The sequence below is a fragment of the Suricata suricatta genome, chromosome 10 (assembly GCF_006229205.1).
Source record: "Suricata suricatta isolate VVHF042 chromosome 10, meerkat_22Aug2017_6uvM2_HiC, whole genome shotgun sequence".
In the NCBI taxonomy this organism is placed as follows: domain Eukaryota; kingdom Metazoa; phylum Chordata; class Mammalia; order Carnivora; family Herpestidae; genus Suricata; species Suricata suricatta.
Window position 1 is genome coordinate 10639424 of NC_043709.1, and position 12121 is coordinate 10651544.

Here is a 12121-nt window from a genome sequence, read left to right on the forward strand (position 1 = left end):
GCCGCCGCCGCCGTGCCTGCCCGCCCTGCTGCCGCCACCGCTGCCGGGGCGAAACCATGGAAGGCGAGACCCCCGCACCTGCTCAGCTGAGATCAAGGGCTTACAGAATACTGGGAAGTCTGGTCTGAAACGAAAGCGCCCGAGACCCCCCCACCCCCTCCAAGGAAGAGAACTGGCGAAGCAAAGGATTTTCATGGCGCAGGCCGCAGAGCCGAGAACGAAGACGGAAGGTTGCATCCCGGCTTTTACAATCTCTAACTGTCTAGGTCCCGACCATGAGAGATTGTGTTGAGAATGCGGCTCTTCCCTGGTCCACTGTGGAAGCCATCTCCAAATTAGCTGTCACATATGGAAACTGGAGACCAGAATTTTAGGAAAAGAGATTAAGGCATCTCACTTGGGGGGGTGGGGGATGTCTTTTTATTTTTTTTTCCTTTTTTTAAAAAAAATTACTGCAACTGGAACAGTTTCTGATCTCAAAAGGCAAGCCTCTCTTCCCGTGTGATCTTTATAATTTACACTCTTTTCCGTGAGCTTTCTTACCTCCCTGTTTTTATATCTCTCCATATTCTCTATTCACACATATATCCATTATATTAGTAGTGGAATTATTTTTATTTTTTTGCTTTAGTACTCGCACCCTCACACACACTCTCCCGAGAACCAGAAGTCGGTTGGGTGTTTATATAATGAAGAATTATGGGGCTGTTTGATCGAGGTGTTCAAATGCTTTTAACCACCGTTGGTGCTTTTGCTGCCTTCAGTCTGATGACCATAGCTGTGGGAACCGACTATTGGCTCTACTCCAGAGGGGTTTGCAAAACCAAAAGTGTCAGTGAGAATGAAACCAGCAAAAAGAACGAGGAAGTTATGACCCATTCTGGATTATGGAGAACCTGCTGCCTAGAAGGTATTTGATTTCCCATCTCCTCCCCCTCTCCACCTCACCCCTCCCCTTTTCACTCCCCCTCCCCACCCTCCTCCAAATAAGTCCCCTTTACATTCCACCATTTTCTTACTTCACTCCTTCCTACCACAGATCAAGGTTGGTTGGGTTAGTTTCAGAGGAAAGAAAATCGATAAGCAAAAACCATACTCAACTCTCAAGCCTCCGTCACCCACCCCCTTCCCCTAAACCTCTTCATTGGAATAATCTGTGATGTGATGAAAACAACAAGAGATTGTCTTTTAAAGTCAAATGAGCTCTGCCTGCTTTGGAGTCATTAGGATTTGCCATTTGGTGTAGCATTGCCATCTACAAGGGGGGGTGAATAGATGCTTCCGACACTCTGCTCCTCTTTTCGCAATGAGGAATTCAAAAATGTTCTCACTTGCCCCCGCCTCACTCCCCAAAAGTCCCAGACACATCATCATCCGCAAATCTCCTTTAAAAAAAAAATCTGTTGTTTCTAAGAATCCTTATTTGGTAAATCCTAATTATTCCAGGATCTCAAGCTGAGTTCAAGAGCATTTCGTAATGTCTGTGATCCACACATATCTTTCGGGGCAACTGGCTGCGTGTGTGTGTGTGTGTGTGTGTGTGTGTGTGTGTGTATGTGTGTGTTTTAACATTTAAAAAGCCTAAAAATACATACGTCTCTCACAGGGAACAAGCCCAAGTTCTAATAAACAGCAATTCGCTTGCAGGTTAGGCTGAGAACCAGTTCACTTCCACACAGAGTGACATGTGTGTTATCCAGAAGCGAGTACAGTCAGCACTGCAGCCAGCTTGAGCACCAGACATTGTGCGGGGAGGCCGGGAGGGAGGCTAGGGCTTGGGGAGGTTGAGGGAAGGGGGTGGGCAGTGGACTGGGGGAGTCCGCTGTTTGCCTTGGTCTTGCAGGGTCACTGAGACATGTGTGCCTTTGCATGGGCTGTGGCCAAAGGGGTCCCCACAGTGAGAAGCCTGGGAGATCAGGAGACAGCTAAAGGCATGTGCTTCTGAGCCACATTAATAAGCACAGAAAAGAAAAAAACTCCTGCAGGTCATACAACCTGCATTTAGCAACAGACTTTCATATGAGGGACTGTATTCCGATGGCTATGTGTGTATATATCCCTCCATCCATATATATATATATCTGTATGTACAACCTACGGCTGCCGTAGAAGGATGTGCACAGAGAGATACGTGTTTCTGTGTGGAGAGAAAGGCTTATGTGCTTTGCTTCTGACATGAACCAATACCGGAGGCCGTTTGAGGCAGCGCTGGGAAGCGGGGACTGCAGAATTGTTTGTTAAGCTCACTGTGGGATGGTGATGCAAGGACTTGAAGCCAGGAGATGGAGGAGAAGAGAGGGAAACAGACAGCAGAGGGAGAAACTGACGTGGCCCCAGGGTCTAACCCAAACTGAGCAAAAGCCGATCTTTGGGAAATCGTTCTATCTGGGAAAGAGCACCAGTTTCATGCCCCCCTCCCAACATTCTTGGTGCAAGCGGTTGAGTGATGGCTGAACATGTTTTGAATAGCTAAGTGACTTCATTGAGCGATGGTCTATTTGACGCATACTGCATTTGGTGCCCTTTCTCAATCCAAACCGCTGCCTTGAACATAGTCTGCAGAAGAGCTGTCTGCTGAATACTCTATGCTCTTCCCCGACCGCGGAATCAATATCAGGAAATTAATAGGGACCGTTTTAAACACACCCGTCCTTAAAGAATGAAAAGCGTTTCAAGCAGCTTGTCATTAACAGTGGAAAGGCTTCCATTTAATTAAACATTTATGGCAGACTTTTATTCCGAAAGAGAAGAAAAGCAAAGTGAATGAGAGTTGCTTTAGGGAAATGATCATAGTAGCAATTTGCCTTCCTTGGATGTTAGTTAGATGGATGGAGATATGCAGCCAAGAAATGAGAGGAAAGACGGAACGTTATTTTAAGAGAAATATACTCAGAAATTGGTAAGTTGGTATAAACATGCTTTCTTATCAGAGCTTTACTTGCAAATTCTTCATCCTGTATTCTTAGAAACATTTTATAATTCCCAGAAGAAAAGTGGACTAGAGGTGATTCGGGATCACTTGTGTATTAAAAGGCTTCAGTATCTGCGTTCAAATTACATCTGTCTGGTGTCTGCATCCCCAAATGTGCTGCCCACCCCTGCACCTCCTCTCCACACCGCACCCCACCCCACCCCCACGCCCGTATCGTCTCCGAAAGGGTTAGGATTACAACACTTCTCAAGGGTTGTGTGGTGCGAACCAGAGCTGTGGGCCTGGCCCTTCTCCCAGGCCTGGGGCCTCCGGGCAGTGAGAGGAGGGCTGGGCCAGGCGCCCTCCAGGATGCCAAGGCCCAGGCAGGAATGGTGAGTGCTTAGGGGCCGCGGTGCGACCAGGCCTTCAATTTCCAACACATCTGTCCATATGGGGCTTCGAGGGCCTGGGGCTGTCTCAGAAGTCAGGCCCTGGCCACCCAGGGAGTGGTTTGAAGATCTGAAACCACTTATTGTGGAAGGCTGGAAAGACTGTAAGAGCACTTATTTCTGAAGGTTGGCATCGACGGTTCTCGAGCAGTGTTCCTGCGCTTGCTTTTTGGAGCATTCAAAATAGGGTCAGCCTTTATGGAGATCAAGTTGTCAGTGCTCTACATTTCCCCCAACCTGTGTCTTTTTGTGTAAAAAATCGGACCTTCAGAAAAGATTCCCCTGTCTCCTCTTTATCGCATTTGCTACCCATACCCCCAAAAGTTGTGAACAGACTTCAAATCTCCCCCAGAGGCTCCGGATGAGTCCAAATGTAAAACCAACCCGGTCAGCTTCTGATCTCTGCTGCTTTCAGGTTTTCACTCAGGCTTTTTGTCTCCTGAGATGCTTTTCCCTCCCCCACCCCGTTCACTTCTTGATGAGAATAAGAATCAGCAAATATTTCCCTGCCTCTGTTGCTGCTTTTGAAGTGAATCAGTCTCTCAAGAATAAGGAGGGACAGGGCCACCTGTTAGGGGTGGACACACCGCGGGAGATGAGGGGGATCGAGAAGAAGCTACAACCTTTATTACTTTTTTTTTTTCCTAGTGCGGCATAAATAGTAAGCAGAGTCTCTGTGTGTGAACTTGAAATTCCTAGCAGACTGGGGCCTTTAGTGGGATGGAGGGGGTGGGACAGTCTGCGGATGGATACAGACAGGAGGAGTGTGATAGGAAAAGTCCTTGAACTTTTCAGGAAAGCTGCACTAAGAGCCTCCAAAAGGAGAGACAAATTGGCCCTTTCAGGGAATAGTTCAATAAAATCCACAACAGGACACTAAAACAGCTGTTCCGAGCAAGGTGTCTCTGGGCCGCGCTGTGGCTTGCTGCTCAGGATATTAAACTCTGCTGTCACCGAAAGTAATCAATGTCTCCAGGGGCAGCAAGAAATTCACGCTGCATTTATTCTCTCCTGTGCCTCCCCAGCCCCCACTCCTCTGTCCGGGGGTCCCCGCGTCTCCCCCAGAGGATTTCCAGCCCCGCAGAGGAGGAGCCAGTGGTGTGGTCTACAGCAGAGACCGCCCTCCCTCTCCGGCGCCCCTGGGGCAGGAATCTTTCTCTCTGGACTGTTACATTCTCTCTGCTGCATCTCTGAGCTCTTCTTCCATCCACGGCTCTTCCCATCTTTGCTTCCATGTGCTGCCTGCTCCCGGTGCCTCCGCCACCCGTTCTACGTCCCTGTTCTCTTTGAGCGAGAAGTGTCTCGCTCTTCCCGCACTGGCTTTGCCAAGTTCATAGATGCAGACCCTTTGCTTGGCCTGAGAGGCGGTGAGTGCTCCGTGCTGGGTTCAGCCATGGCTCTCTTGATTTCTCCCAGAAGGGAAATGTGTATCTTTTATTTTAGCACGGCCAACAGCCTTTTCCAGATAACCGAACCTTCATGGGTTGGATGAGCTGAGTATGAAGTTACTTCACACTGTCACTCCTATCACCCCAAAATTCCCAAGTCAGATTCCCAGTTTGACTCTCCTTAGGCGCTTTGCACACAATAGTTGCGTAAACACAGTGATCGGTGGATTGATTCCGAATTCGTAAAATTATTTAACTTAATTCAAACACCATCAGGGCGTATGACAGTCGAGTAATCAGGAAAGAAGGGGGCGAGGAAGTCCTGATGGCTTGTTTGTTCCTCCTGGTGCTTCTTTTTAAAAGAATAATAATGAGTCATGGAATTCATTATTGTAAACTAAGGGAATTCAGAAGGAGACCGTTTTTCGGGTTGTGCCGCTCCTAATTGGCCAACGGAAAATTATCCGTAGGCTCAGTCTCTGCAAGCAAGGAAAAAAAATAACCCATTGATTTTCTTCCCTTTCCTGCTTTTAAAGTACACCCAAGCCCAGGAGGATTTAATAGTCACCAGACTAGACCCTTTGGGTAGAGAGCAGGCCTGAGGGACCATCCCCATTTAGTTACCCCAGAATCTTCTGTTCTTCAACAAACCTCCCTCCCCAACCCAGTTCCCAGGATCCTGAGAACAGTCCCCAAAGTCCTAGGCTCTGACTAGCAGTTTTCCCCAGGGCCAAGCCCAAAGCATCCTCACCTGGGAAGGCAAACCTGAGTCCTTTACTGAGGACCAAACTCTGGAGCCCTTGTTCACTCAGGCTGCCTCCCGCCCCCCCCCCGCCCCCCGCCCCGTGTCCCTTTACAGCTGAGCAGAACCAGACGCACAAGGGTGACGCCACACACCAAGGCCAGGTGGACAGAGCCAGAAGGTGAATCCAGGGCCCCTGTTTCCAGGCTGCCGGCCTCCCGAGGGCTCGATCCACATACCCTGGCCCGCTGTGTGGCTCTAGGCTCCTATTCACAGCTAGCACCGGATTTTATTCTGTCTGTGTCCCATTAAGTGTCCCCCAGCAAGGGCCCAGCCTAAGCCCGTTCTGACGCACCGGACCTGCACCTTGCCACGTGACAGCTCTGCCATAATTTCCTCACTCCCATGAGGCTGAGGGAATGCGACCCAGAATTTCAGGCCAGACCCCCCATGTGCCTCTTGGGGTTTGCCCTTTCAGTTTGGAAGTCTCCTCAATGCAAACAATCCATCAGCTCTATATTTGCAAGCATTTTTCAGAAAATAGCAACCACAGGTCCCCTGTAAATCATGAAAGTTTCCAGATCAAGCTCTGTGGTGTGTGAGGTAGTTGAAAGAATTTTGCAGCCACTTGGGCCTGGGTTCATTCCAAGCACCGCAGCCTGTGAGATTCGGGGCACAGTGTGTAACCTCTCCTAGCCTCAGTTTCCTTTTCGGTAAAAGGAAAGCAAAATCGCTTTCTCGCAGGGTGGCTTCCTTGATCATCTTATCAGTGGTCAAGTTCAACAACCCCAACCTATACCCCTCCTACAATCCTCCTGACTCCGCCTTCTTCTTTACAGAGTCCTTACCACCTCCTAGCACAGGCAGTAGTTTACTCAAGGTATTGGCCGTCTGTGTTTCTCACCGGACAGTCAGCTCCATGAATGCAGGGATTTCCATCTGTTTTGCTCATTGGGACAGCCGCTGCGGTTATGACGTTGCAGGATGTCAGCCCACCTTTGCTGGTGAATGAGGGGACCGGGACTGCCGGCTTAGCCGGGTGGGGCTTCAGAATGGGTGGTCCCTTCCTCCTGGCACAGGCTTGCTCTCCGATACACAGTGAGCGGTGGTGGCAAAAGCATCCTTTTTCTGACATTCCAGAAAATCACGAACTCAACACAGACGAGGGGGAGAGAGAGAAGGGAGGGTGGCATTCCACACGCAAGGGACCAGAATAAAGAACGATAATAAAAAAGTGTTTGGAGAAAAACTGAATGCCTGGGAAGGAAATGCTGGGTGTGAGTGTCCTCGAAATAGACGGTGGCCGTGTTTTCCTGCCTCCACATCGCCCAGAGCGGCTGTCACCGGGATCCTTGGGGAGGGCTTCCCACGAGCATTTGCTTTCAGGTCAGTGGGGAGGAGAAGGTACAAATCCAGACTAATAGTGCAAAAGATTTTTAGACTGTGCAAAATCCAGTGGTTCCCTTTAGCTTCAAAGATGAGTAGTTTGGCCAAAATACCCATATTCAAATGAAATACGCATTTAAAGCTTCCTGGTTAGTTTCCAGCCATGGATCAGGCAACTTCTTCTCCCATTTATTTGTTAAGCCTTTGGTGGAGTTCTGCAAGGGGCCAGGGGTTGGGCCAGGGGCTGCAGGGCCACCTCTAGGGTCACTGGCCCCAGTCCTTAGAGCCTCCTGGGAGAGAGAGACCCTAACTCAAAGAATATATATACACTCCAACTATGATAAGTGCTCTCCAGGGAGGTCACATGGGATTGTGATTTCATAATATTGAGATGGTATCTAATCCGAGAAGGCTTCCCTGAGGAGGTGAGGTGAGAATGAGTATCTGAAGGAAGAATAGGAGTTCATTGGGTGAAGAGAGGAAGAAAGACCATTCCAGTCCAGAGGGCAGCAAACGGAGAGATCAGTGAGGAAGAATGAGACAAGGCCTGGGTGAGGCTGGTGGCTGGGGGAAGGGCGGGTAGAGTTGGGGGTGGGGCAGTGCTGGATGGTTTGTGGAGGGGGCTGCAGAGGTAGTTAAGACCCAAAGGTGTGAGACTTTGTCAGTCTTGCTGAGTTTTGCTCTTTGACCTCTGGCTTCTTGCTTATAAGCTGTGTGACCTTGAACTAGTTAATTCTGTCTCTGTGCCTCCCTTGTGCCATCCATGTGGTGGAGATGACAGTGCCTGCCCCTAAGGTTGTTGCGAGGATCTGAGCACTGTTCTCCTCTCTTCTCTCTCTTCTTCTTGTTCTCTCCTCTCTCCTCCAGTCTCCATCCCTATCCCGTTATGCTGGTCTCTTTCGCCTCCAAACTTCCCATGACAGCGCATAAAAGGCAGGGAATCAATCAACAAAATTCAGAATACACTCAGTGGCGGTGTTGACGGCAGGTGCCAGGCCTGTGCCAATCTCAGAAGGCAGTGGTGGGCGCTTGGGTGGCTCAGCTGGTTAGGCATCCAACTTTGGCCCAGGTCATGATCTCACAGTTTGTGAGTTCGAGCCCCGCATGGGGCTCTGTGCTAATTGCTCAGAGCCTGGAGCCTGCTTCGGATTCTGTGTCTCTCTCTCTTTCTCTGCCACTCCCCTGCTTGATCGCTCTCTCTCTTTCTCAAAAATAAATAAAAAACTTTTTTAAAGAATTAAAAAAAGAAAAGAAGGCAGTAGTGTGCAAGCCCCCACCTGCCTGAGGGCCATCCAGGTGAGGCCCCGTAGGGGATCAGGAAGAACCGTCAGCTCGCAGAATGGCCCCGCTCCGGAAGAGATGCTTGGCCTAGCCCATTGCTGCCTCTCCTCGTCCTCCCACAAGTTCAGAGGGATTCCTGGCATCCCTTACAATCAGTTAGGATCATGGAGGCTTTCAGCTCGAATTTGAATGCAGCTCAGTTCTATCCAGCAGACTTTTGGAAAACAGCGGTGAGAGAGGAGGGGCATGAACTGTGCTCCTGGACACCAAGAAATGCCAGTCAGCCACTGTGGGATTATTGCTGAGCTGCATGACTTCACGGCCACCTGGTCCTCTCTCCTGTCTACAAAAGGTGCCACGGTCTCCCAGTTCCATCTTCCCTCGGTCCCAAGGCACCATTAGTTTACGAAGTGAACTATCATCTTGCATAGCTTTGGGGGGGGGGGGGGGGGAGAACAAATGTAATGGACAAATCCATTGTAAAACATGCTCTCGTTTCAGAAACCGTGCAACCTAAATGATGTGCCTTAGGACCAAAGGAAGACGGTAGGCTCTCTTGCCTGCAGAGGGAAATGCAGGCAGGGTGCTGAGACAGCCCAAGGGATTGTGCCTGCGGGCAGCTGGTGCCTGTCCCGTGACTCCGGGTGCAGCAGAGAGCAGAAGAGGGTGGCCCTTCCTCAACAAGGGAAAGGGCCATAGTTGATCTCTTCAATAGCTGTTTCCTGAGCTCTAGCAGGTACCATGTGAGAGTCTAGGACAGAGTCAAAGCCTCAATCTCTGCCCTTGGGGCAGAGGGACTTCTCCTCTGGTGGGGGAGACACACCAATGAGCCCAGGAAGATGAGGGCACAGCAGGAAGCATAAGCACGGGGGATTCTGGGAGCACAGAGACTGGGGAGGAGCAGATGCCAGGGGAGACTGGGTTCTGAAGGATGCGTAGGGGTGAGCCGCAGACTGAAGGAAGGGCCATGTGCAGAAACAGATGCCCCAGCCCCCATGCTGAGGCTCCCGTGCGGCTGGAAGGTAGATGGCAGGGAGGGTGAGCCCGGGAGACGGTGGAGGTGTGCCCCCCAGAGGGACAGATATGGCTCGCAGGGCGGAATGAGTTTCAGCATGGGAGTAAAGGGGGCCCAGAAAGGTGGAAGCAAGGGCAGGCAACCGGCTTTGCCCACCAGTGAGCTCACTGGATGCTGAGGGTCTCACAGAGGGCATTAGGGATGGGCCGGAGCTGGTGAGCTTTACTGGGAAAGGGGCGAGGCACAATATGGAGCTTGTTGCAGTGAGTGGGTAGCTTGTACAAAGCTGGTTATAGTTAACCGTAAACCAAGAGGAGAGAGATCATAGGGAATGCACAAAACAGGTGCATTGAGATCCCCACCCCCTCTTCTCATCTGACTTCTGGGTACAAAGATGCAGAAAGGCTCTGCTCAAATGTCACCTATCTCATGGAACCCCCAGTCCTGTGACCCTCCTTCCTTTCCCTCTTCAACTTTTCATGTTGACTTTTTCCTTTTTAGCCTTTACTTGCCTGTGATCTGTGTGCCCCTGTAAGGGCTACACGTTGGGTGAGTGACTGAAGAAATAGCACCTGCCCACCCCCACCGAGGGAGGGACCTGGCTGCTAAACAAACACTCTGAGCATCCTCTAGACCATGCTTTTCTCCTACCTCAGCTGGTACCACTTTGTGAAAGACCCAAAGATAGGCAGGTGTTTCCCTTGCCCCCCCTCACCCCCGGGGCAACAGCCTCCCCACAAAGCTTCAGGACGCTAAGCCACTCCTGCCTTTTCTCTTAATCTAAACCCTTGCTCCTTCTAACCTGGCTCAGAGGTACTGACTTAGCATCCGGGTCTGCCTCTGAGGAGCCCACACTCCTTTCCCTTCCTGACACTGTATTTATTCACTCTTCCCTGAACTTCCTTGACCTTGGCTAGTCTTCCAGCTGCTAACAAGAATGCCAAGGATTAGGTATGAGATCCCAGGTGCACGATTGCTGTGGCTTCATTGTATGGGGAGAAAACACTTTGCTTTACGGCACCATCCACCATGCCATTTAAATAGTCCAGTGCCAGCCTCTCTCTACCCTGGCCATGGGGCAGAATTCGCTAGTGACTGGCTGCTGCCAACTCCTAGACCTTTCTTTATTTCCAATCTTGCCCCATTGCTCTCCTCTCTTGCTTTCTCTGCATAAAGGATCATTCTTTTCTGTCATTTCCCTCTCCCCCACCTCTGTCCATACAAGTCTCATCCCTCATCCTTCTTGAATTTTTGCTAAGGTTGGAAAGTCTTCTCTCTGGTTTTCCCTCAATGTGGTTTGCAAAGAACGTAAGCCTGGCATCACTTCAACACTAATGATAATATAGATTAATAATAATAACAATAATGGCAGTTAATCATTCATTGAGTGCTTCCTTTGTGCTAAGGACTATTTAGATGCTTTTCAGAGGCTGGCTCTTGTGTAACTTTTATAATTCTAAACATGCATGCGGTGATGCCCATTATCTCCATCTTAAGAGGCTCAGAGAAGTTAGGTAACTCACCCAAGGTCACACAGCAAGTCACAGAGCTGGGATTCCAGCCTGAATCTGTCCATCCCCCAAACCGTGCACAGCCTTCTAGTACACTAATCATGTGTCCGATCATCCCCTGGCCCCCAAGTTTATAAATTAATCTCTTGGAGAACCTGAACTCCATGCATGATGAAGTCTTCAAAACTTTGAAGCGTACACTAAGGTATGCTGCTTATGCAGGGCAGAGTTGGGGAGAGTGGAGGGGCTGCCAGTTTTGTTGCTTTGAAAACAGAAGAATGACTCAGAATGCATGGACATCCTGCTAGCTGCGGTTTGAGGAGGGGAAACGGGGTGAAATATATGTTTATCCCCCCCCCAAAAGGGCGTGTTCCCAGCCACACTCTCCCTGTCTCCAGGATTCAGCTAACTAGTCACTTCCCTGACAGCTCAGCTGCCTCCCCACTAGGTTACATCCCTCCCCCTTTCCTTCCACAGCGTCCACGTGTGTCTCTTACACACTTTCCCTCTTCCCATTGCTTGTTTCCAGTTCTGTCTCTGCCTCTAGACCATGAGTTCCCTAATCCACTTCAACAAAATTCACTCAGTTACTATGTGCCAAGTATTATCCTACCCTTCTGGATTTTAAAAAAGGTGAAAAGCTGTGGCCCCTGCCCCCCAGGAGCTTATGCTCTAGTTGGGGAGCAAGCAGACCTTGCTCCAGGAAGAGGCGTGAGAGAGCATGGCGTGTTCTGGGGAGCACGTGAGGTTTCTGGGATTGCTGGGGGCCAGGTGCGGGCAGGGAGATAGGGGAAGGTATCAGTACCCGAGGGACAAGATTGGGCAGAGCCCGCACCTTGGAGGGAGGGCTAGCCTGTGCAAAGAGCCCAGAGAGGAGAGTGTCGGGAAGGGAGGGACATGGTCAAACTCACACTTTGGAAGGATGGATCCGAGAAGTAAGGATGGGAGGAGGAAGGGAGGACAGAGCAGGAGAGGACCACACAGTCCGGAAGTGATGAAGGGCAGGACTGACCCCAGAGGGGCCACAGGACCTGGGGACTGTCGTTGTGTCGAGTGAGGTGTGACAGTGAGTGACCTTGTCCGAGACAGTGCAAGCAAACAGGAGAAATCTGCAGGGAGAAGATGGGACCTTCTGTCTTGGATAGAGTGATTCCCCCCTGCTTCCTCAGTGCCGGGCATATAGTAGGAGCTCAGCTGGTGTTTGCTGAGTGAATGAATGAATGAATGAATGAATATAGAAATAGGACATAGAACGTAGCTTCACCTCTGAGATTAGGATACATATTTAACCTCAGATTTTCTCCCCGCACCATCACAATCCAAAGATATTCCAGCCAGGCCTGGCTCCAGTCAGCTCTGACATTTGCCGGCCTGGGTTCAAGCCCCAATCTGATCTATCATTTACCAGGAAGGTGACCTTGGACGAGGAATGTCACCT

General features: G+C 50.2%; 1 protein-coding gene across 3 annotated transcripts in view; it reads left to right on the top strand.

The window, feature by feature from the left end:
- The first annotated feature begins 6 nt into the window (after positions 1-6).
- CACNG2 (calcium voltage-gated channel auxiliary subunit gamma 2) overlaps positions 7-12121 on the top strand; it is a 110341-nt gene continuing 98226 nt past the window's right edge. Inside the window, exons 1-2 of one of the 3 annotated variants that reach the window (XM_029954948.1) lie at positions 7-483; positions 765-910. In XM_029954948.1, the coding sequence (XP_029810808.1) occupies positions 413-483; positions 765-910 (217 nt within the window). In that variant the 5' untranslated portion in view covers positions 7-412. Of the gene's footprint in view, positions 911-12121 lie in introns of all 3 variants that reach the window. The other 2 variants (XM_029954950.1, XM_029954949.1) reach the window with 2 other exon arrangements.